Source organism: Martes martes, assembly GCF_963455335.1.
Source record: "Martes martes genome assembly, chromosome: 9".
Lineage (NCBI taxonomy): Eukaryota > Metazoa > Chordata > Mammalia > Carnivora > Mustelidae > Martes > Martes martes.
The window spans coordinates 37,414,641-37,440,362 of NC_137896.1; the positions used below are offsets into that span (position 1 = coordinate 37,414,641).

At 46.8% G+C, this 25,722-nt stretch overlaps 1 protein-coding gene across 2 annotated transcripts in view; it reads left to right on the plus strand.

Moving 5' to 3' along the window:
- The window catches only part of ISM1 (isthmin 1), a 73,785-nt gene extending 48,485 nt beyond the window's left edge, over positions 1-25,300 (plus strand). For both annotated transcript variants that reach the window (XM_080813383.1, XM_080813384.1), the window contains exons 3-6: positions 7,107-7,371; positions 14,963-15,106; positions 19,956-20,045; positions 23,574-25,300. In XM_080813383.1, coding sequence (XP_080669509.1) covers positions 7,107-7,371; positions 14,963-15,106; positions 19,956-20,045; positions 23,574-24,091 — 1,017 coding nt within the window. In that variant the 3' untranslated portion in view covers positions 24,092-25,300. The remainder of the gene's footprint in view (positions 1-7,106; positions 7,372-14,962; positions 15,107-19,955; positions 20,046-23,573) is intronic.
- The last annotated feature ends 422 nt before the right edge of the window (positions 25,301-25,722 follow it).

Below are 25,722 nucleotides of genomic sequence, written 5' to 3' on the forward strand. Positions count from 1 at the left end.
CAGACAGAAATCACAAGTAGGCAGAGAGGCAGGCAGAGAGAGAGGGGGAAGCAGGCTCCCTGCAGAGCAGAGAGCCTGATGTGGGGCTCGATCCCAGGACGCTGGGATCATGACCTGAGCTGAAGGCAGAGGCTTTAACCCACCGAGCCACCCAGGCGCCCCTGTCCAAAGCAATTTTAAGCTTGCTGTGGCTCACGTTTTTCCCCCACAGGTGGGAAATGTCACTGTGGGATTTAATGCTGAGTATTGAGCTATTAAAGTAGTAGATTTAAGAATGTAGGGACTCCTGGGTGGCTCAGTCAGTTAAGCATCTGCCTTCAGCTCAGGTCATGATCCCAGGGTTCTGGGATCGAGTCCCGCATGAGGCTTTCTGCCTGCGGGGAGCCTGCTTCTCCCTCTCCTTCTGTCTGTTGCTCCCCTTGCTTGTGTTCTCTCTCTCTCTAACTGTCAAATAAATAAATACAACCTTTAAAAAAAAAAAAAGGAATTTCTTATGTAAAGTTACAAGAAAATGCCAGGATGCAGGGGAACTGAAGGTTGCAGAAAGTGTCCTCTCATTGGAAAGTTGCTAAGTCCACGGGGCTCTACCTAAGAACCAAATTTGGAGCAGAATTTCTCAGAATTCCCTGTCTCTCTCCCAGATAAATCCGTGAGCCTAGGAGTCCCCAGACCTCATTTGGGCCTTTTTAAAACATAGACCTAAGTGTCAGGGAAGAACAGTGGTTGAGATCCTCAGACCTGAGAAACCCAGATTCCTTTCCCAAAAAGGGCAGGGCACCCATAAAGTGCTAAGCCTTCTATAGCCCACACCATGGATCAATCTGTGCATGAGGTCAGTAGAGCACCCAGGGTTATAGGCCATTTTAAATCATCCTCATCTGTGTGGTTTAGCCGGATGGGAAGTAAAGAACACTCTGGAACAATTCCACCTGGCTTCCTGAGGGCAAGGGGCTATTGGAGTTGGTGGATATGGAGAGAACTAGAATGAGCCAAAAGGGCAGAAAATAAATGGAGGTGAGTTATGAGAAGGTCCCACACGAGAGTCTGGCAGAGCCTCTTGGACTTTTACCGAAGTAGCTTCCCTGTGCACTGTCAGGTAAGGCATGACTGCGGAGATGGTACAGGTGGAAATTTTTTGCCGTATCCCCTCTGAGACATGTTTACATGGACTTACAACAGGGGCAAAGTAACAGTCAGTGCTTTGTTCTCACTCTGCCTAACCACCACCCCACCTCACCCGCCTAGCACGGGAACCAAAAGTTCGCCTTCAGGTACAGGTTCAGAAAGGGAGACCTTGGAGCACAGGGCGGGAAGAGAACAGGGGTGCTCCTGGATGTCCTCATTCCTTTCCTGAGTTGGCCTTTGGACAACAAAGATCCCCATAGCTCCCAAGAGCATAGATTTCCCCATAGCTGCAAATATCAGAATATCGTGCAAAGCCCATGAAGTCTAAGGTGCAACCACCTTTCTGCCCACTGTCTAGACAAGCCACTCCACTCCTGCTCTGCACAACCCCCATGGCTGTTTAGCCTCCCGCAGGCCATTGAGAGGGGCAGGAGCAGCCTAGGTTTTATTGATCTTATGACCTGTTGGCCCTAAAGAAAAGAAAATTGAGCTGTGTTTCTGGCCTTCTCTTTCTGCAAGACCACAACGGTCACTTGGAAAGATGTTCAGAGAAAGAAGGAAGCAGCTGCTCTCCCTGAGAGCCGCAGCCTAGGCCAGTGTGTGAGTGTGTGTGAGCGTGCGTACACAAGAACACATGCTCACATACACACACACACACACACACACACACACAGCACTGGCCGCCGCAGCCCCATGCACCACTGCACTTGAGTAAACCAGTTCCCTGGTGGTCCTTTAAAAGATGAGGTGCTTTCTAAAAGGGGGTGATGGGTTCTGTTTTGGCAGCCCTTACCCCTTCCTTACAGCACTGCTCTTTTGTTGAAATGCACTGGTTTGACACGGGGCGGTTCAGCCAAGCAGACAGCTCCAGTGATCCCCCAGGGCCGTCAAAGCTTTTTCTCTCCCTGGGGAGCAGAGTGAAGACAGGTGACGGGGCTTCCGCTGCCAGGGCCCCTGGCCTTGTCTCCCCACCTCCCCTGGCAACCTGCCCCTTGCCCCCACCTAGCTGTCCTTCACTGAAGCTGGGGAGCTGAACGGGAATTTAATACCTTCTCTCTGAACATCCCCCCCCATCCCCTCCAGTGTCTGAAAGAGTTTCCCACGCTCTGGGCCTGGGGTCTGCTGTCCCTCCCGCCAAATAACCCACACCTTTCCAAAGTGACACTGCCAAGCCCGTGCAAGGGGTCACCTCCCTCTTGGACCTCTTAACTTTGGGGGAGGGAAGTCCTTTAAAAAGCCCAGGTTTGGGGGGCTTTTTTAAAACCCCCTCCTCTCTAAGCCAGGCAGGACCCGCTTAGGCCTGTGGAAGTGAGTAGGAAGAAGACAACAAGGCACAAATTAGAAAGAAACAGCCTCAATAGCCTCTACTATTGAAACAATAGTAGAAGTAGGATTTTGTTAAAAATAAATAAATCAGTCATTCAGGAAAGAAAGGAAATTCTCCCAGGAAAAGTTAGACTCGAACTTGAGTCTTGTTGGCTGGGTTTTCGGTCTGCAGCTGATGGTCAGATAACAAAGACAAAAGTCTCTAAAATAAACTCATTATTAGGCTTTCTCCATCAATTCGTTACCACAGTAGCTGTTCACAACCAATTATTTCTTTCCTGGATCGAGCTGAGATCGGGATTCATTTCAACCAATATACTGATTTCTTCTTTTCCCACTGAGGGAGACTTAAAATAGTCACCTAGAGGTCTTTTTTTTCCCCGCGTGCAGACTTATTTACACGCCGCCAGCCTCTGGAGGGCCACAAGATACAATCAGATGGGTTGGCCCCAGGGCTACAAATGTATGTGCTTGTACTTTTTATTCCCTTCCTCCTTTCTGTCTAAAATACTTTCAGAATGGCGACTTTGACCAACCAAGAACCAGGGAGTCTCTGTGCCCAAAACATGACCCCACACACCTCTGGGGACAAGCCTGTATGGTGGAGATTCTTATGGGGGTGTATTGTCCAGAATATGAGCAACAGAGCCCACTGACCTGCACTTGGGATCAGGTGCCCCGAGGGCTTGGCCATGATAGACAGCTTCCTGAAGGTTACTGGACCTCTCTATGCCTCAGTTTCCTTGTCTGTAAAATGGGGATGGTAATACTATGCATGAGTACCTCTGTCCTACAATACTGCACAGAAGCGGGGATTGTGGTGAGGATGAAGCAAGAGCATCCATGTGAAGCCCCTAGCACGAGGGACAGGTATATGGGAAGCATCCCCAAACGAGTAGGTGCAGGTTGGTGATGACCATGGATTGAGATGACAGAGGAAACGTGTGTAAAAAAATAATGGGGAATCACAAGAACTTGTGTTGGGGCGGCTCTGTGCCTTCCTTGCTCTCTTCACCTCAGGAATGTAATTCTCCACGCCGGTTTCTGTGTCTGAAATTCAAATATAACTTGTGGAGAACAAGCAAGAATGTCTGGGCCAGCACGCTGCGAGTCCCAGAGCACTAACCTCCATCAACTGGGTTGCCATAGTTGTTTCTGGGGCATCAGTGAGTCTGAGAGGAGGGGATTATCTTTCTGCAGCAGTTGTCAAGGAAGGAGAGGGGAGCGTAATCTTGGCCTTTCACTGGAGGTTGTTTTCTTGTCCCTGGATGCTCTGTGCTCCTGAGGAAATCACTTCACCTTAGGGCCCACTTTCCTGTCTGGGAAATACTGACCCATGCCTACCTAGTCACCATAGCTGTCGAGGCTTAGAGGACCAAGCTAAAAGATTCTAGAAGATTCTCCTGAGCTGAGAAGGTCAAGACTTCTGTTTTCTCAGAGTCATTAGTTGATTAACTGGTAGACTTTTCAGATTAAGTGTAGAGTTTGTTTCTAAGAAATGTCTTAACTATCAAGAGAAGGAAGGAAGCTAGTAACACTTTGTAGGATCTTATCCTCATTTCCCAATTTTGGACAGAATTCCCCAAATTGGCACCTATTTTGGACCTCTCTCTCTCTCTTTTTTTGGGGGGGGGTGGAGAGCACTGACAAGATCCTGCCAGAAGTTGGACTTGGGTCTTTTGAAAGCATTCTCTTGCTTGTGCTGTCTTGATTCATAGTATGGAAAAGTCCAGAAGAAATAAATATGCTAAGACACTTTACTTATGTGTATGAAGGAAGAGAAAAGATGGTAAGGTCTAGCATCCTTATCGGCTTGGAAATCTGCTGAATTCACTCCCACACCTTCAGCTCATCACATCGATTATTGTTTAAGGCATCTTTATCAACACATTCTTTGATGCTAACGAACATGTAAACAGAATGAGAGCAACAGGACATATAAAACTAATCCCCGCCCCCTGAGAAGCCACTGATCGTGCTCATTAAGTTTCTTTAATTGGATGCCTATAAAACTTCAGGTTCAGGATTAGAGTTCTTCTTTTGATATCAGTATAAGATTTCCACATTATTAATTGTAGGGAAGGGAGAATTCTAAGGTTTGTGTGTTTTTTTGTTTTTGGCGGGTTTTGTTTTGTTTTGTGTTTAATTCAATTGAGGCAGTGGCCAGAAATTAAAGGGGAAAAAAAAACCTCTAAGCTGTTGAGATTTAGTCATCGATATAGTTTTTGGAGTAAATTCGTATTTTGCTACTCCTTGCCTGGCCAGGCAACAAGTTTATTTTGTTTGGATCCGAGCAACGGTTTTGGAAAAAGAAATCGTATTGACGGTAATAGCTTAAAACATGAAATTGTTTTTGTTCCCGGCTTGGAGAAATTGTAGGGCACGTCTTGCTTAGGCAATCCCTTTGACTCCAGTCTGAATACAAATGGAATACCAAAACTGCTGGGCATGTTCCCCTTATCTTCTACCCAGAGACTGATTTCATTACCATAATTGCAGGCTTGCCTGGCTTTTGGCAGCGTCTCGCCTCCGAGACCCTTAATAGCCTTACAGACGGTTGCTGCCGCTCAGTTGTTCTGTCTGTAGGCAGAGGGAGATCGGACTGCGGAGGAGAAAGATTATGTCTCCAAAGGCTCAGTATTGCCCTGTCACCACCCAGCTGCACACTCCTGCAACACTTGTCCTTCCAGAGCTCCCTTTGGGTCCCAGCCACTCTCCAGCAACCAGCCATTCCAACAAATGGCAGTGAATCAAGACCTATGATTCCTTTTTCTCCTTTTTGAAAGATTACTGAAAGTTCCGTGATTATTTATAAATTCGCAAAGGATGCTTACAGGAGGGGAGAATTGTGGTGGGGGGGAATAAAGCCAGGGATGCCCTTCTAGGCATCCCACACCAGAAAAAAGATTCACGTGGCTGGCTGCAGCCTGAGGACTCTCCGGGACAGATGGCAGTACTCTTGACCTTGCATATGGACCACACAAGGCCACAGCCAGGTCCAGCATTGGTCAAAGCAAGGAGAATTCCAGTCTCCCTGTTCCTAGCCCACAAGGAAGGGGCTGTTGGTCTCAGGGATGGGCACAGCCTGGTGCAACTTGGCGGAGCATCCCAGCAACTCTCTCAGATGTCGGCTTAGGGCGAAACTGGAAACACATCTGCCCAGTACAGCTTGCGCTGATTACTCAGAGCACGTGTTTCTGATTCATTTGCACACAACTCATCCAGGGGGTGTTGCAAGGGCTATGTGATGGCCAAAGGAACCCAGTGAGTCTCTTATTATATTTTTTAAACAAGTTTCTCGACGTTGATTGTCTCTCAGAGCCAAGAAACTGCATTCTTCCAGCCCCGTGACTTCAAAACGAGGCTCTGTAAATCCGAGAGCAAGTTCTAACCTTGGCTTTGGAATTCTCTGTTCTGACCCTGAGGGTCGGTTGAGGAGCCTGCTCACAGGGTCCGGATATGGGATAAGTGAAAGTCACAGCTGTGGACCTTGAGGACCTTGTGCTCACACTCCACACATGTGGTGGCAGCCAGCCCCCATTAGCCCCTGTGGCCCTTGCTCGCACGAGGGGATGGTATCTCTGTGACTTTTTGAGAGGCAGTGTGGCAGAGTTGTTAAGAGCTTGGGCTCTGGGGCTAGACTATCCACATCTGCCACTCACCAGCTGTGTGACCTTAAGCAGATTGTTCACTTCTCTGTGAAAAGCTAACCTGTTGCTGCCTAGCTACCAAAACTTAACAGCTTGAAGCCATGACCATTGGATTGCTCACGGTCGTGGAGGTTAGGAATTTGAACAGGGCTCCACCAGTAGAGCTGGTCTCTGGTCCACATGGCATTGGCTGTGGTAACCCAGCTGGGCTAAAGCATCCAAGGTGGTCCCAGCTCACATGACTGGGGCCGTGGAGCTGGCCACTTGCCTGAGGTACCTCAGTTCTCCACCAGGTGGCCTCTCTCTTCACCTGGTCTCTATGTGTAAGGCTTCCTTACCTCTAGTGGTAGGAACATTCCGAGAGAATGAGAATAGAAGCTATAAGACCTCATAAGACTTGTCATGGTGTCACTCCTACCATATTCTACTGGACAAAGTATGTCACAAGACCGGACCAGAATGAAAGAGAGAGGAAATCCCCTCTTAATGGGAGATGTAGCACACACCTGCAAGGATGGGATGAATTACTGGGGCCATCTTTGTAGATAGTCAACCATAGGGGCCAATCAACAGTACCAACTTTATGCAGTTGTTATGAGGATTAAATAAATTAATATATGTAGACCATTTACAACAGTGCCTGGTACAGACTTAGTGCTCAATAAGTGTTTGGTTTTATTATAATTACTCTTGTGTTACTTCAGGGACACATATAGTACATGTTTACTTCTTGGATTAAAGACTTCCCAGCTATGTAGTCAACGGTATATCAGGAACCCCAGTATCCTTCCAGCCTGAGGCCCATGTACATCAGTCCTATTTGGTCATGGGGCCCATTGGGCCATCTCTGGGTGTTTTCCATCCTGTATCACCATGTAGTCTCAGCATTCCTCCATGAGAGATGCATCCATCATTTCCCTCTGCTCTCCTAGACTTTCTTCCGAGGGTACCTAGTTTGGAGGCTATAGACTCCTCATTGACTCTGGCCTGTTCTGAATTCTTCAGGTCACCATAGAGGTGGTGGATGGTCCTGACTCTGAAGCAGATAAAGATCAGCATCCAGAGAATAAACCCAGCTGGTCAGTCCCATCCCCTGACTGGAGGGCCTGGTGGCAGAGGTCCTTGTCCTTGACGAGGGCCAACAGCGGGGACCAAGACTATAAGTACGAGAGTACCTCAGATGACAGCAACTTCCTCAACCCCCCCAGGGGGTGGGACCGTCCAGCCCCAGGCCACCGGACTTTTGAAACCAAAGAGCAGCCAGAATATGGTGAGTTTACCACCCAGTGATATAAAATTGGTGGGGAGAATAAATGAGGATGTTGAGACCTAATGGACATGGAGCCAAGCAAAACCCAGTTTACAGTATGTGGTTTTGGGTCTTCTATGAGGCATACCTCATAAAGACTTTGTTCCACAGAAGCCCCAAGAAGGCACCAGCAGCCACATTTTTCTGGAAAGACTATAATTTTTAAATCATATCAATTATCCTAGGAGAGAATTTTTTTTTTTAGTTAGGGGTCTTTGAGGTTCTGCCTCCCCCCACTCCCCAAGTTTTAGTTTCATTTCTAAAAATGAAGAAATCACCAAATCAGCTTCCTGGTGTATTTTAGTGTAAAAATTCATGCTGAAAATCAATTTAGTCCAAAGATAGGTGTCAGGCTGCTTCTTTTGAGCAGACAGCCATGTTACGTTTGACATTGGCAGTAGAGCAGCCCTTGGGAACCCACAGGAACATGTGCTTCATGGGCTGTCAATGGAAGGCTTCAAGACAATAAATTTCAAGATGCCTAGTTGGGACTTATAGTTTCCCAAGTTTTTAGAGGAGGAGAAGGGAGGTAACAAGCACCTTATAAATTCAGTGACTTAAGTAATAAAAACTGTTTTTCACTTGGGATGGGAGACAGAGTGGGGGAAACTCGGCTCCACTCCATCCTTCAGGGATCCAGGCTCCTTCCCTCTTAGAGTTCCACCAACCTCCAGGGCCTGAGTTATGCACTGAATGCTCTATATCTTGTTGGCAGCCAAGGAGACAGACAGGTGGAGCCTGGAAAAGGCACACATGCTCTTAACCATCTCGGGCTGGAAATGGTACATACCACATCCACTCAGACTCTGCTGATGACACCGGTCATATAGCCCCCACCTAGATGCAAAGGAAGCTGGGAAACACACCCTGGTTGTGCGAGAAGAAGGAGGAGACCTGGCAAGGCTTCATGGGGAACCGGGCAGCCTGCCTTGTGTTATAAGAATATCTGAGGTCATACATATGCCTCCATCATGACAGTGTTCTGGCGGCTTCACCACCAGCAGTCTTAGGAACAAAGGTTATATGACGGGAATGACCTGTCTCGCACCATTATACTCTCCCCCTTACCTCCATCTCTCAGTAAAAAGACCAGCTCTGTGTTGGAGAGTCATTTCTGCTGCTAATAGACAATACTAAGCAACTTCCAAAACAGGAAGACCTTTTTCTAAGAGCATGTCTTATGGCTGGCACCATGCTAGGCTCCGGGAATCCAAAAATTAGAAAGACACAGGTCTTCCCTAAAGGGGATCTCACCTGTCCATGGACAAGGGAGAAAAGTTGAGTGATAGAGGAAAACAGTGCCATGGTAGAAATACACATCACATGCTAGGGGAGCAGAAAGAGAACTCCCACACTCCTAGCCAGGAGGCTTGTAAAACCTCCCCTTTTCCAGAAGAAGTAGAGTTTACCTATTTTCCAAGAGAAAAGGGCTAGGGATAATTACCAACATTTATATAGCACTTCCCAAGCACTAGTCCCTCTTCATGGCATCTCACATATATTAACTTATTTAATCAGCTCTCTGAGGCAGATACCCCATTTTACAGATGGGAAAACTGAAGCCTAGAGAAGTGAAGCAACTTGACCTTGAGGCAAGTCTGAGACCTCTCAGGCAGTTTGAGGCCAGAGTCTGTTCTCTTAACCACTTTGTTATCCTGCCTCTCTGGGGAACAAAAATAATCATATCCTTTAGGACAGCAGAGTAGTTATGGAAATGCATGCTTAACTGGGAAGACAGAAATGAGAGGAAAGTCCTATGGTGTTAAGCAAGGGAAACGCAGAGGATCCCTGGGTGCCAGGCCGACATGTCACAAGTTTCTGACTTAATCATTTGCCTAGCACACAGGGGACATTGTTTTGAAGGCTGGAGCTCAGAATCTCCCCATCAGAACCTCCTGACATAATTAAAAGTTAGCAATCCTGGCCTCAGCCCCTTCCGTTTATACTAATAGTCCTCAAGATGTGAACCCCAAATCAGCCACATAGACATGGCCTGAGACTGTGATAGGAATGCAAATTTTCAGGCCCCACCCCCAGGTCTATTGAACCAGCCACTCTGGGCTGGATCCCCCAAATCTGTGTTTGAACAAGTCTTCCAGTGGGCTCTGGTGCCCTGAGCCCACTATTCCAGAGTGGCGGTCCTCAGTCTTGGTTGTTCCTTATACTTACCCGAGCAATTTTTTAGATCCCAATGCCCAGACTTCTCTTCAGGCCAGTTAAATTGGGATCTCTGGGGGGTGCAGCCCAAGCATCAGGTTTTAAGAGCTCTGTGAGTATGCTCTTAAGTGGGTGTGAAGCCCAGCTTGAGAGACGCTGCTATCCTTCTGCCGAACTAGAATGTCTGGGAGTGAGACCTGGAGTCAGTCTTTCTTTGCTTTTTTGTTTCTTTCTTTTTGCAACCAGCGTCCCCTGATGATTCTCAGGCTCGCCAGAGTTTGCAGACCATGACTAGAAACAACTTTTGCATCTAAAGCCCTTACAGAATACACTCTGGTGAATTCATGAACATGAAGAACATCATCCATTTCTGTCTTGAGGATAGAATTCAGTTCTACTGGGACCATGACTGTGGCTGCCTCAGCCACCTTCACCATAGCTTTCTAGGCCTAGAATCCCTGTGGAGGGTCTTGCGTCTGGATCTGACAGCAGCTCAGGGCCGTGGAGAAACTCCCATCTTTTATGGTTTGGGAGTATCTCTTAGTAACTCCCTCATCATTGGAGTAGATCCCAGGACAGCTACTTTATCAAGAAAATCTTGTCCCTTATAATACCCCTAAAGGAATCCTTTTCAGACTTTAACATGAATGCAAATAACCTGGGGGTCTTTTCCAGTGTAGCTTCTGATGCAGTGGCTGAGGCCGGCACTGCTGGTCTTCAGACCACACTTTGAGTAGCACGACTCTGTGTGGCAAACGCTCAGCAGTGGGTCCAGTGAATGAACGAATGGCTGCTTCTCTGACGGGTTCACAAGGAACATGTGGTTTCCAGAATTCTCTGTAGCATCAGAAGAGCTGAATACTCTTTTTTTCAATCAACAAGAAACTATTAAACAATTTCTAAGCATTTGTCTTTAGGTCTGGTGCTGTGAAGGATCCAGGGAGAGAAGGCTGGGAAGGTGGGGTTCCGGCAGTGCAAACTTCCTCGGGTTCCAGACCCGCCCGCTGCAAGGTGTGCTGGCTAGTCTGAGGCATGCTAAACCTGCCACAGGAACTGGTCTTAGTGGAGGATGTTGATTTCAGATATTTAAAGGTAGCATCTTTAGTCAGAATTTAAATGTTTGTGGCCAAAGAGTACTTCAAAAAAAAAAAAAAAAAAAACCAGGTGGGGAAAAAAAATAGACTAGAATGGCATCTTTAGAATATGTTATAAAACACACGACGGAATCTGGTTAGACCTATTGCTTACTGTGGGAACACAATGACTCTGCTTTGGACTGTATTTGAGATGCTCCATTTGAAACGTCTTCTGTAGAGATACTTAGGGTATCATCAAGGACAAAGGAAGAGTCCAGAGAAATATTTTTCTGTCAAATAGCAGTATACCATTCCCAAAACTGTTCTGAATAACCTGCAAAATGAAACCAGATAGGGAATTGCTTACTGTAACCTGGGTTTGGGACTCTGTTCCTTACAATTCTCTGACTGGTTAGAGGCCTCTGTTAATGGAGTTCCCAGTGATTTTTGTGAAGTCTTTTTCTTTGTAATGTTGAATTATGGCCACGTGAGCGGGTGTCTTAAAAAAGAGAGGCCAATGTGGGCCAGAATTAAAGCTGCAGGGGTACCGGGGTATAGAGGAGCGTATGGCAGGAGTAGAGAGACCTCCCCTCTCGTCCCAGCTCTGCCAGGTCTGAGCTGCGTGACGTTAGGCAAGACCCTTAACCTCTCTGAGCCTCAGTTTCCTTGTCCATAAAAGGCGGATGTTTCCACCTACCCACAGGGTTATTATCGGAGCTTAATCAGTATGTTTAGACAAAGAAGCTGGTTAAAGCAGACCCTCAGTAATTGGAAGCCACTCTCATCTAAGATTAGTAGTGGGGGCTTGCCCGTGACCAAGTCAAGACCAAATACCTCCAGTTGCCCAGACGCTAACCGACCCACAGATCTCTAGTGCGCTCAAACTGCTTAATCACTACCTTAAAATTTCAAACGACATGCTTGGAACCCAGCTCTCAGCCCAGTACACTGCAGATTGTTTTCTTCCCTCACTGAGCTCTTTGATGTCACAGGGACTGCTTTTTACTGTCATTGTTGTCATCTCAGCAATTACCGCTGTTCACATTCATTTTCTGCTCTGAGCCATGTTCCCTGGCAGGTGAGCAAATGAGAACAGACTTGTTTTATTAAAGCAGAAAGGAACACTGCCCTCAAAGCCTACTGTCCTTCGCACACATTAAACAAATAGAGATTCCCCAAGAGGAGGGTCTTTCCTGGGACATTTGTCTAAGACAATCGGCTATGGAGCCTTCAGGGTGGTGAGCTGACATGCACGCTTAGCCCTTCGTCACTAGCCTAACAGAAATGACCAGCCATGTGGCGATGGAACTGTTCAGTGCCTGATCTGGGGGGATCCCATTTTAAGTTTGGGAAATAAAGGGCTTTGGGAGCACTTAAAATAAAAGCATGAAGAAAGCCACTTACTGGAATAATAAGCCCTTCATTGTTCCAGAGTCCATGAGCCATCTAGAAAGCATATTTTAGGGAGAATTTTATGGTATATTTTCAATAGTTAACTTTTGCTGCTCGAGAAACCACCTCCAAAATTTAGTGGCTTAAAAGAACAAATGGGTTCTCTCTTAAGAATCTGCAATTTGCCTGGACTTTTCTTCAGCTCTAGGCTGGGCTGGTTGGGGCTGGAGGTCTAGGATGGCTTCACTCAGCAATGGGGCCACAGCTGGACAGGTGGCTGGCTAGGGTTTATCTCCCGCTGTCCCTCACCCTCCAGGTAGCCAGCTCCGGCTTTTCCCATAGTGTTGGATGAGTTCTTTACAGCAAGAGGGCAAACACTGATGCACGAACACATTTCCAGCCTCTGTTTGCATCATATTTGCTATTTTTCCATTGGCCATGGCAAGTCACATGGCCCAGGCTGGGGTCAGCAAGAGAGGACAGACGGTAACCACAGGGTAGATACGGGGAGAGGAATTATAGAAGTCATTTTTCACGTAATCTGACGCAGTATTAACATTCAGTAATTTAGTTCCGAGAAACCAAGACCAGAAATTACCTTGTGCACAGATTCCAGTAAAAGCCTCATGGCAGGGTTAATGCTGAAATCTCAAAGTTCAAGGATATTTCCAAAAATTATCTCTCCATGTTACTGCAACAGTAAGGAAAGTTGCAAGAGATTTCTAAATGGTTGCAGTCCCATTGCTTCTGCTAAGCCAAGCAAGAACACCAGTTGGCATCACTGGATTATGTACCCACCATAAAAGTCACAGGAACTCTACCTATGTATTCAGTAAACTTATTCTGACTGGCCCATCACCCCTCTTATGAGCCTAATGACATTACAGTATTTGTGACATTTTTTTTGTTGCTGTTCCCTTCAACAAAGCTGGTCTTGGTGGTACGTGTAGTGTGTTCATGTATGTCTGTTACCCACTGCACCTGAATGTTCCCCCCGACGAGAGTGTGATGTCACAGTTGTTCCAGGCATATCTCTGACATTCTTGGGGAGATGACCAAGAGGCACCAGACCACAGTGGTCTTGGAGGGAGCAGCCAGTGCTTCTCCCTCTGGAAGCAGCTTGTCTCTCCAGTTCTACCTGTTGATGCCTACTAAGAGATGGGAGAGATGAAGACACTCACACTGGGCAAACGGGCCCAACTCCTTCACATGAGGCAGTAGTTTCAAACATCTGGCTTGGCTGTGTTGCTGGAAAACCATTTCTTAGAAGAAGATCAAAATACAAAAAGATTCCTTCTGGGGAAAGAGGAGAAATGGACAGGGGACCTGGGGGCAGTCAAGGTGTGGGCAAACTCTCTGCTCTGGGTTAGGGCTGAGGACATAATCATGAACAACCCCCCCCCCCCAACTCCATTTAATGGGCTGAGGAGACTCAGCGGCCCTGTGTTTGCCTGAGGAGTGTTCTGAGTGAGCACCATGTAAACAACAGCCTGGGAGGCTGGCACAGAGCCCACACTGCAGGTAGAAACATGTGTGGACTACATTCCTGCCGGGCTTACATAATAACGATCACCACGACCTGTTATGAACCAAGAGGACCCCTTCCCAGCAGAGCACATGTCTCTTGCCCCAAGCTTGGCACTGGCAGAGGCCCCAAGGCTGTAGGAAGATCTGGATAAACCAGGAGAAATTTACTACAGAGTAGAGTTGCTGCAGAGACTGTCATGCTGTAGAGATCAAGGACTCAGCACTGGGACCCCAGCTTTCCTTTCTGTGACCCTTATTACCTTGGATAAGTCCTCCCACCCCCAACCACCAGTCACACTAGGACTTAGTTTCTTTACTTTTAAAAAGAGAAACTAGTCTTGATAATATACCAACCTTCCTCACACCCCTCACACTTCCAAGCTCCCCCCCCATTTGGTCTACTTCTCCTTTTTTCCATACCATTTATTGACTTCTAATGTACTGTATAACTTACTCATTTTTTGTTTATTTATTGCCTGACTCTTCTTACTAAAATATTAGTCCCACCAGGACAAAAATCTTGGAAGTTTTATTTAATGGTATTTCCCATATACCTCGAATTAAGCCTGGCATATCATAGGGGCTAGCCAATAAATATTCATTGGATAGATATTAAGTGATGACCTCGAAGGGTCATTTCTAGCTTTACCATTATGTAGTGGTTATCGATTGCTGTATAACAAACCATCCCAAAACTCAGTGGCTTAAGACAACACCAGTTTATTATTTCTCATGATTCTGTGGCTTAGGAGTTCGGGCCCCACGAAGCAGTTGCTACGCTCCTCATGCGTTTACTCTATTCAGCTGTCTACTGGAAAGGGCTAGAAGGTTCAACAAGGCTTCACTCACGTGTGTAGTATCTCATGACCTGTAATATACAAGTTTAGCCTCAGCTTCTTTCACAGCGACTGGATTGCCCAGAGTGAAAGTTGGAAGCTGCCAGGCTCCTAGGGCAGAAGTCAGCTCAGATTTTAGGGAAGGGGAAATAGACTGTCTCTCTCGCTCGCTCCCTCACTCTTGCTCTCTCAATGAATGTAGGTATGGGGAGGGAAGGAAGTGATGGTGGTCATCTTTGGAAACTACATACCATAGTATTGCATGATCCCATACTCTACAAATGCATGCATTCTCAGTAGGCACTTACCGGGAACCTTCTATGGGTCAGGCCCCCGCAACGTGCTGACCGCCACAGTACTCAAAACCTCGGACAGATTCACTACTCTCACCAAGCTAATCCCTAAAATGAACTCTGGAGCCACAAGCCTTTTGACTCCAGCTGGCATCTGGTCCCCTCCAATGGCGAGAACGATGGAAGAAGACAACTGGAAGACTGCTTGACAAGGGGGATTTGGGGACTCTTTGGGCGGCGGCTGGTGACCGTATCCCTGGCTCCTTTCCAGATTCCACAGATGGTGAGGGCGACTGGAGTCTCTGGTCTGTCTGCAGTGTCACCTGTGGGAACGGCAACCAGAAACGGACCAGGTCTTGTGGCTACGCATGTACCGCGACAGAATCTAGGACATGTGACCGTCCAAACTGCCCAGGTGGGTTTATGCAGAGGAGTGGCTCCAAGTTCAAGCGGGAGTTTTTCATTTATATTTAAACCTTAAAGAAAATCACTTTTTAAAGGACAACCATTTCCCTAATAAGAATTCTGACCAGACTGAAACAGTAAGAGATGAGTAATGAGCTGAATGGATGCAAAGATGGGTTTTCTGAGTCTTCGGCACAACTGCAGTAGTCATGACGTAGAGCAGAGTACCACGGTGTACTTGTGCAATTTCAAGGAGGGACTCTGGTTAACTTGGGCCTTTGATGCGGGATTTGTTTTGCCTTGAAGAGACACATGCTGAGAGACATTCATAGTCCAATAAGGAAGCCAGGATGAGAGGCTTCACAGACGCTTACAGGAAAACCACGCAGATAGCTCTGTCAGTGAGACCTGAGAGTTACTGAAAGATCCATGGGAGGAAACTGAGGACACTTGGCAGTTGATTATTACCTTTTTTTAAAAGATTTATTTATTTACTTGAGAGAGAGAGAAAGTAAATGGGGGGAGGGGCAGAGGGAGACAGAGAATCCTGAAGCAGACTCCCTGCTGGGGTCAGTCCTAGGACTCTGAGACGCTGACCTGAACTGAAATAAGAGTCAATCCCTTAACACCTTGAGCCCCCCAGGTGCCACCAGTTAATTATCACTTTAAACTGCATTGCCTACTCTGGGCAAATGCATTAAAATCTGGAGATTCAGAAGGAAAAAATAAAATAAAAATAAAAATAAACTGCATTGTCAGGGTTTTGAAAACTTAACTAATTGTAAACTTGGTGAGAGGCCGTATTGGGGGGAAAAAATAATTGTGTCTGTCTGTAGCAATTGGGTAGCAAAGTGTGGCCTGTTGTTCTACAGCATACACATTTTTAGAGGGTCAAGAAGACGGAAAAGGAGAAGGAAAAGAAAAAGGAGGAGGGGGAAGAAATATGCAACCAAGACCACATGTGACTCACAGGCCTAAAATATTTTCTCTCTGACCCTTTACAAAGCTAGTTACCAACTCCTGGCCTGTGGTTTTGCATTTCATTTGTTCCCATTGCCAGGTAGAATACCAGCTTAAAATAAGATCTCAGATTCTTCTAACAAATGGCACATTCTGAATGGCCTCATCTGACAGGTATTTCAGAGACAGAAAGTTTGATCCCCACACGCCCAAACTTCCTTTTTCTTTCTTTATTTAAATTCAGTTAGCCAATACATAGTACATCATTAGTTTCTGATGTAGTGTTCAGTGATTCATCAGTTGCATATAATACCCAGTGCTCACATGCCCTCCTTAATGCCCATCACCCAGTTACCCCATCCCCCCATCACCCCTCCTCCAGCAGCCCTCAGTTTGTTTCCTAGAGTTAAGGGTCTCTCATGGTTTGTCTCCCTCTCTGATTTCTTCCCATTCAGTTTTCCCTTCCCTCCCCTATGATCCTCTGTGCTATTTATTCCTTATGTTCCACATATGAGTGAAACTATATGATAATTGTCTTTCTCGGATTGACTTATTTCACTTAAAATAATACCCTCCAGTTCCATCCACATCAATGTAAATGGTGGGCATTCATTCTTTCTTTCTTTTTTTTTTAAAAACATTTCTTTTAGATTATTTATTTATTTGACAGAGAGAGAGAAATCACAAGTAGGCAGAAGTAGGCAGAGAGGCAGGCAGATAGAGAGGGAGAAGCAGGCTCCCTGCTGAGCAGAGAGCCCGATGTGGGGCTCGATCCCAGGACCCTGGGATCATGACCTGAGCTGAAGGCAGAGGCCCAACCCACTGAGCCACCCAGGCGCCTGCGTTCATTCTTTCTGATGGCTGAGTAATATTCCATTTTATATAGAAACTATATCTCCTTTATCCACTCATCTGTTGAAGGATATCTGGGCTCCTTCCACAGTTCGGCTATTGTGGATATTGCTGCTATGAACATTGGAGTGCAGGTGCCCCTTCTTTTCACTACATCTGTATCTTTGGGGTAAATACCCAGTAGTGCATTTACTGGGTCATAGGGTAGCTCTACTTTTAACTTCTTGAGGAACCTCCATACTGTTTTCCAGAGTGGTTGTACCAGCTTGCATTCCCACCAAGAGTGTAAGAATGTTCCCCTTTCTCTACATCCTCACCAACATTTGTTGTCTCCTGTCTTGTTAATTTTAGCCATTCTAACTGGTATAAGGTGGTATCTCATTATGGTTTTGATTTGTAGTTCCCTGATGCCAAGTGATATGGAGCATTTTTTCATGTGTCTGTTGGCCATGTGTATGTCTTCTTTGGAGAAGTGTCTGTTCATGTCTCCCACCCATTTGTTGACTTGAATTATTTGTTGTTTGGGTGTTGAGGTTGATACAGACTTCCTTTTACTTTTTTATTTTTTATTTTTATTTTTTTTAAGAGAGAGAGAGAGAATACAAGTGAGTGGAGTGTGGCAGAGGGGGAAAGAGAGAATCTCAAGCAAGCTCCACACTCAACACAGAACCTGATGCAGGGGCTCAATCTCACAACCCTCAGATCATGACCTGAGCCAAAATCAGGAGTGTGGCGCATAACAGACTGAGCCAACTGGATGCCCCCAGACTTCCTCTTTCTACTCCTACAACTCAGTCGTTAGACCATAAGGCTGATATTTGAAACAAAAAAGAAGTGGAGGTGGGCACCTGGGTGGCTCAGTCAGTTGAGTGTCTTCAGCTCAGATCATGATCCTGGAGTCTCAGAATCGAGTCCTGTGTCAGGCTCCCTGCTCAGTGGGGAATCTGCTTCTCCCTCTGACCCTCTCCCCTTCTTGGGCTCACTCTCTCAAATAAATAAGTGAAATCTTAAAAAAAAAAAAAAAAGTGAAAGAGCAGAGGGTTTCTGGGGATAGAGAGGAAGGATCAAATTGGGCATGTGTATGTTAGCAAAGCAGCATATGTAGAAAATGGGGCTGAAATTTAACAAGTGGCTGTTTGGGCTCTATGTCAGCCATGTGGGTGAATTTAGGAAGTGGAGCAACCACCAAGATGATTTTCCTGATCTTTCTCATGCTAATCATAATGAAGCTGAGTTGGATGTCTGATGTGATAGGATTTAGATAGGTGGAAATAAACCCATAAATGATAATAAGATGAGAGGTAAGAAGAGAAGGAAGACAGGAAAACAATGAAGAAGGAAGAGAAAGACACCAGGAAGAAGAAGATAAGATGATAATGAAGATGATGGAGAATAGGATTTTTTGATACTTAAGTATCAAGCAGATTTCTGAGGTCTTCATGTACCTTATTTCATTTAATTCCTGCAATAGCCTCATGAAGTGCATGTTTAGTATTGTACCCACTCAACAGCTATAGAAACAGGCACAGGGTTAACTTGCATGAGTCACACAAACAGCAAGAGGTCAATCTTGAATCTGAATTCAGGCAGTCTGATTCCACGGTCCATGTTTTTAATGATTAAACTGGTCCGCTGCCACCAGGAAGAAAGATATGGGGTTCAGCCACTCATGGATACAGAGAGCATTTAGTGGCTGGGCTTGGGGGCTTGGTGCTGTTTTCTTTTCCCGAGCCGGTACCAGATCCAAGTCTACCCACTGGCCACCACCATTCTGAATATTTCTCTGCAACCATTTTGAATGTTGCCTTCTTGTCTTCTCTCAGCACCTAGAGCAACATGCCCAGCAGGCCTGCTCCTGCATTTTCTTCTCTTCCGACCCTGCCCTTCTTCCATCCTTTCTGCCTCTCAGTTCCTGGGCCTCCTGGTCTTTTTCAGGGCTCCTTTGAACATGAAGGATTTTTTTTTGTTGTTTTTTTTTAAACAGGATCTCTTTCTTTACCTGTTTTGTTGATTCTCAGCATTACTGCAAAGAGTCATGGAGCAGGGAGTGTCCCTGGCCTGGCAGTGATTACACTGTAAAAGTTTGTCCCCTAGGTCAACCCTATAAATAAGTTCAAGGAGCCGCATGTAAAGCCAGAGAGATCCCCTTAAAGAAATCAAGTCATGCCTCCCAGGCCACTAAGGCTCTCCACCACATAGACTACCATGTTCCACCACCCCGGCCTCCTCAGATGCCTCAGCTAACACAGCATTCCTGTTTGTAAGGGAAGGCTGGATGGGAGTGGTAGTTTGGGGAAGGAGAGGGGAAACGGGAAGTATGAGACAAACTGGATTCAGCCCCTCAGAGCCAGTAATGACAAGCCCGGCTTACTCTCTTTGAAGCATCGTGGACAGTGCTGGACATCCTAGAATGTGAGATATCTGCTCTTTAGCTGTGGACTACTATATCAAAATACTCCTGGAGAAATTATCAGCTAACACTCACCACTTACTTCTACAAGTTCTTTCTTTACACATAATTCCTTGAGTGCATTTAACTCTATGAGGTGGGGCACTTATATCTCCCCATTTTACAGATGTGAAAGGCACTTGAAGGTTTAAGTGGCTTGACCAGGGCTACAGGCTAGTAACGATCTGAACCCTGTCAGTCAGTCCTTAAAACTGGTATGGACCACTAGACAAAATATTAACCCCTGCCTCTAATCCAGTTTGTCACCCAGATACCACCAGACAGGTAGACTTGCAGATGGACACGTGTCTCCTACTGCCCCACACCCCATTCTGGGCCTAGTGAATGAGTTCCTTAAGACCCATTCAGGCACATTTGGATCTGATTTCATGCTACAAATGGTATCTGGGGTTTTAATATATTTTATGCTCTACTACCTGCTTTTTACTCTTTCCTCTGCTGGCAAGTTCCTGCCCATGAGTAGTAATGAATACAAAAAAGGCTTTGTTCAGGTGTATTTGTTTCTTGATTTGCTAGGGAGGTGGGGGGTAACTTTTTCCATATACCTAAGGAAAAACGAGCTCCTGTCTGTGTTTAGGAATTGAAGACACCTTCAGGACAGCTGCCACCGAAGTGAGTCTGCTGGCGGGAAGCGAGGAGTTTAATGCCACCAAACTGTTTGAAGTCGGTAAGGAGACCTTTTTGCCCATTTTGGGGGAGATATTAAATCTTGATTTAATATCTTGGAGATTCCTTTTGCTTTTGCAGTGCCATCCCGTCCTAGGATCCATTTAAGTGTTTCATTTTCCTCTTACGGGGTCCAGTACTCCCAGCGAATTTCTCGCTCACCAAATATACTCTAAGCAAGAGAGAGCCGTCCCAGGCCTCCTGCAGCAGGCTGGGCCGAGCGGAGAGCCCTCTGTGTCCGCCTTGCTTGCCACCCAGCTTCCATAATAAGAAGTGGGACAGGAGTGGGACAGCTCTACCCTCAGTATGGATTCAGGCTCCAGTGGGGCCTCATGCCCCTTCTGACAGCCTTCACGGAGTGTCCCCAAAAAGTGAGGAAATGCTGGTCTTGGTTCTGTAGCAAAAGGAAGGAAGGAGAGAAAAGGAGCTTTCTCCGTATTATGCCTGCCTCCCTCTACCACATGTATTTTTTCGTAAACCTTTGGCATACTCTGCTACTCATCTGCTCAAAAGTGCTAGGCCAAACACAGTCTGCATGAACCAAGCCAAATGACAAGTGACAGCTAGGTGCAAAGCGAAAGCTTCCTTTTTGAAAATAGCTTCATGAGCTTCGGGATGCAATTCTGTATTGCAGAGAGGTGAGACTCCTTCTGCCACATTACCGCGTGCCACCCGAAACTTCGTCAACCTCGGCCAAACAGGAGGCAGTTTGAAATTCTCTGTGACCCAGGGCATCCACTTCAGTCCTTCACACACACAAACTACCTTTAGCAGGAGCCTTCTGCAAACACAATGCTTTTACTACCCGCCCCCACCACCACACATACCCCCGGAAGAAATTAGAGACTAAATGCAGGAAATTTACACTAACTGGTAGGGCAACAAAAGTTGTCTCCTGAGGGCAGAGAGCTTCTCGGGTCTCTTCCTAGTGCATACCCTACAGACAGGCAGCTGCTTGCTTTTTTGCGGAGTATAGGTTCAGTTGCACAAAGCCACACCTGAGGTGGGACTGAAGACACACAGAGATGAGTAGGGATGGGTGTCAGTCAGGTTCTGGGCAGCAACAAACACGACACACTGGAATCAGGTAATTGAGGAGCATTCGATGAGGTTCTGATGAGCAGGGTAGATTGGACACCAAGAAGGGGTCGGACAGAACAATGGGGGGCTCTAACTGCCCCTTGGCCTGAAGGGATGAGGGTAGCTGTGTGGAGAGGGCTACCCGCCACCATTCTGGGCTCTCAGAAGGGTGTAGCCAACCTGCAACAGTGCAGGAGGAACCACAGGGACAAATACATTAACCTCACTCTCCTCTCTCGCCCTGGTCTCTGACCAGGTCCTCCCTTTGGCTCAACCCAAAGAGCAGTTAGTCTCTAGGAGTCCACCGATAGCATCCACATGGAACAACCTTCCAGGGGGAGGGAAAACATGGAATGAGAAGAGAGAAGGCCACACGGAAGATGGCTCACCGAGATGGGATACAGCTTGATCTGCACAAGGTCATTTGCCAAACCTGGTAGCACCTCTGTTAGCTGATCTGTCGAATGGTAGGAGGTCACAGGGTCCCCTTATGGAGCTATTGTAGAATTAAATGAGTTCATATTGGCAGAGCATGTAGAACATGCCCATCTCACTGAACACCTACCAAGTTTGATAGATAAAAATAAGTCAGTGTATGTTCTGTGGGTTCATGAATTATGATAACCAAGCCATTTTCTAGGGCCTCACTGAATACTGCTTCTGAACACCCTGTCCAATGGAGGAGGCCTGCCCTGGCTTTGCAGACACACATTTCCCAGGAGGGAGCCTGCATTCTCTCACTGCTGTTCAGTCAGGGGTTCACAGGGCTGGAATCTTAGAGCTCAGGCCCAGAGTGAGCCTTGGCACATCCCCTCTGGCAGGACCCTGGGCCCCGTGCTGCGGGATCCCTGCATTCCTCCAGCTTAATCTTCACTGTGCCTTAAGAGACAGGCATCCTTTTCATCCCCAGTTTGGAGAGGAGGATACTGAAGCACAGGGAGGGAGACTATACCTGCACGAGGGCATGAGCTAGTAGATGGTAGAGCTAGAATTGGATCACAGACAACTGAACACAAGATCCCACACTCTTCCTCTTAGGCCAGGCCTCTCTGAGTGCTTGAGAGATGCCCCCCCCCCCCCGCCTTCTTCATTCCACTGAGAGAAGCCTGTGCCCTCCTCCAACCTGCCCCCAACTCCACCCCCATCCTGGCCACTTGATTCCTTCTTAGGGCACCACCAGCCTCCCAGGCATCTGGGTCAGAGCAGGGAGTCACTCCTAATGTCTCTCCTCCCTTTCCCTCAAGCCCACCCAGGCCCAGCGGCCCTACTCTCTGAGCTCACTTGATCCCTCCTGTTCGGTCCTTTCCCACTCGAACTCTGGCAACTGATATCGGCACTGAATGTGTCTTCTTCCTGTTCAACTCAGCCAGTAGCTGTCACTCCAAAACCTTCAGTAGTTCCCCAGTGCCCTCAGAACAAGCCTAAACTGCACAGAAGAGTCCCACGATCTGACACCAACAGACTTCCTGCCCTATAGCCTCCATTCCGATGACGCCGAACGTGTTCCTCAGCCCCAGACAACCCCAGCAAATTTTGTTCTGCTCAACCTTGGCGTACGCAAGTGGCCTGTTCCTGGGGCCAGTCGTTCCCATGGGCAGGGCAGGCCCCACACAAACATATCTTGGTTTTTCGAATAAAACCAGGAATCCACATTAACAAACTGGAACCACCTATCTTAAATTAATTCAATAATTAATTAATTAATTAACAATGAAGTCGACATCTTTTAATACTGTAAGGCCCAAATACAACAACCTCCAGGGGCAGGTTCTCGTTGGAAGCCAAGGGGGCAGTGGTCTCTGGGCCTTACTGTTAAGTTCCCTAAAAGCAGGGGCCACCTGCCCCTTCCTCTTTGAGGCATCTCATTATATGGATTTGCTTATAAGGATTGTCACTCTTTGGTGCCTGTGGTTAAGAGATGAGGCCACCAGCTCTAGCTTAATCCAGTCAGTGAGTGGCACAAATAAAACCAGGGACTACCAGTTCTCCTTTGAGGCACTTTCCACCTTGTTACTAGATACTTAAAGAGGAGATTCAAAATTGCTCCCTGAATTAGTGTTCATTTTTTTATAGGTGTTAGCGGAGTTATCCCACATCCTCCCTTTCTTCCTCAGATCCCTAAAATTCAGGGATAATCGTATATTTTCAAGAAATAAGACAGACGAAGCAATTGTAATGGTTAAATCTAGGTGATGGCAGACAGGGAGTCACTGCTGGAGTTTCATTTCTCTACTTTTCTGTGTCTGAAATTTTTCATGGTATCACGTGGGGAGGAGGTTGCCTTGCAAATAAAGTTCTCAAGGCCAAGAGGGGTGAGCATGATCAAAGCGAGGGCTGGTGGTTCCAGGGGACCGCAGGGATTCCCCCTGGGAGGGGAGGAGTTGACGTCAGTGTGAACCTCCCACCCCTGTTGCATATGGTGAGAGGGGTTCTCTGTGGTCTTTCTCAGACACCGACAGCTGCGAGCGTTGGATGGGCTGCAAAAGTGAGTTCTTAAAGAAGTACATGCACAAGGTCATCAACGACCTGCCCAGCTGCCCCTGCTCCTACCCCACCGAGGTGGCCTACAGCACGGCGGACATCTTCGACCGCATCAAGCGCAAGGACTTCCGCTGGAAGGACGCCAGTGGGCCCAAGGAGAAGCTGGAGATCTACAAGCCCACGGCCCGGTACTGCATTCGCTCCATGCTGTCCCTGGAGAGCACCACGCTGGCTGCCCAGCACTGTTGCTATGGCGACAACATGCAGCTCATCACCAGGGGCAAAGGGGCGGGGACCCCCAACCTCATCAGCACGGAGTTCTCAGCGGAGCTCCACTACAAGGTGGACGTCCTCCCCTGGATTATCTGCAAGGGCGACTGGAGCAGGTACAACGAGGCCCGGCCTCCCAACAACGGACAGAAGTGCACCGAGAGCCCCCCAGACGAAGATTACATCAAGCAGTTCCAAGAGGCCAGGGAGTACTAAGGAGATGTCCCCTCCGGTATTTGTGACACAAACGCAGTGCGCATATCTGCCGCTGGGGCAGGGCGGGGCTGGTCTTATCCGCATCCGTAGATATTTGTATACACCACGAGGGTATGTTTCATAAATCACCCTAAGGGTGCGCACCAGCCCCGGATGACGGCTGTCTGAAGCCACCTTGCCATCCGAAATGCCCACAGAGCTCCTTGGAATCCCTCCGAGGGGTGATGTTGGCAGGAGGATGGGGACAAAGGAGCCAGAAGAAGAACCTGGAAGCCATTGTGGGTGGGATTCGATGCGCACCCGGATCCTGCGTTTCCTGGAGGAGCAAAGAGGGCGAGACCGGGTTGTAAACGTTATAAGCAGTTTTTATATATAACTTATTTAATATGAATGTGACTTAAGCATAACCTTTTCGCTGGAGTTGTGAAACTGTTTAATCACTTCTGTGAGAGTTCAGACAGGGGCTTAAGGAGGTGGAAGAGAAGGGAATTTGGGAGTAATTTTTTTTAAACTAAATAACTCAACGGAAGTGTCTCAAAAACAAGAAAATCCCACCTTAAACCAAATGTTCTTTAGTCATGAGGCACCCTGCTGGAGTCTTGGCTTCCAGAATATCCCTGCCTAAGATTGGATAGAGGGAGGAGGGCACATGGGGATTTTAGGGGCAAATCTGAGGACTGGTTTTAAATAGGCTTTAAAATAAAAGGCCAATGTTAGCATAATGCTCTAATTCTACTAAAAGGCTACAGACTGGCAGAAGTTCTGCTCAGGCCTTAGTGGGAGGTTCAGAAGGCTGCGGGAAGGTCAGACATAAATATAGGTAATAGCACTTTTGCAGAAGAAAAAAACAAAAGCAAAATAGATGGGAAAAGAACATGGACCTCATTTCATCTATTTTATTCTAATACTGTCATAACAATTTTTTTCTCCACCAGTATATTACCAGTAAATACATATAAAAAGAGTAGGGAGACTCAAATCTATAAAATTTCTAATTTTTTATGTTTTAAGAAAGGGGAAAAAACTACATTATTTTTGTAAAGTATTTATTGAGTCATTGAGTCTTGTGCATCAAGCAATTGTAATATGACCTGGTTATGTAGTGTGGAACTTAGGACAAACAAAGAGTTTGTTCTTATGCAATCTTTACTTGCAAAACTCCAGGAAAAGAGAATATATCATAAAATCATAATAAAATGTGTTACCTGCAATAAATGTGTTACCTGCAAATATTTATGATGCAAATACCATAAAGAACAAGCCCAGGGCGTCGAGGCAGGAGAGAGGGAGGTTCAGACCAGGTGGGAATAAAAGGCTCATTGATTGACTTGATGGTGGGTGGTATAACTCACGACACCTTTGGAACCAAGAATGTCAAGCCAGTCCTCAGGAGGCTGAACTCATTGACACACAGGTAAGTTTTTGCCCACTCAGAGCTAAGAAAGAGCTAAGAAAAGCAGACTAGAGCAAAGGCTTAAGACAGTCCAGAGGAGGGATGTCTGGGTGGTTCAGTTGGTTAAGCATCCAACTCTTAATTTTGGCGCAGATCGTGATCTCGGGGTCATGAGATCAAACCCCGTGTCAGGCTCCATGCTGGGCTTGAAGCCTGCCTAAGGTTCTCTTTCTCCCCC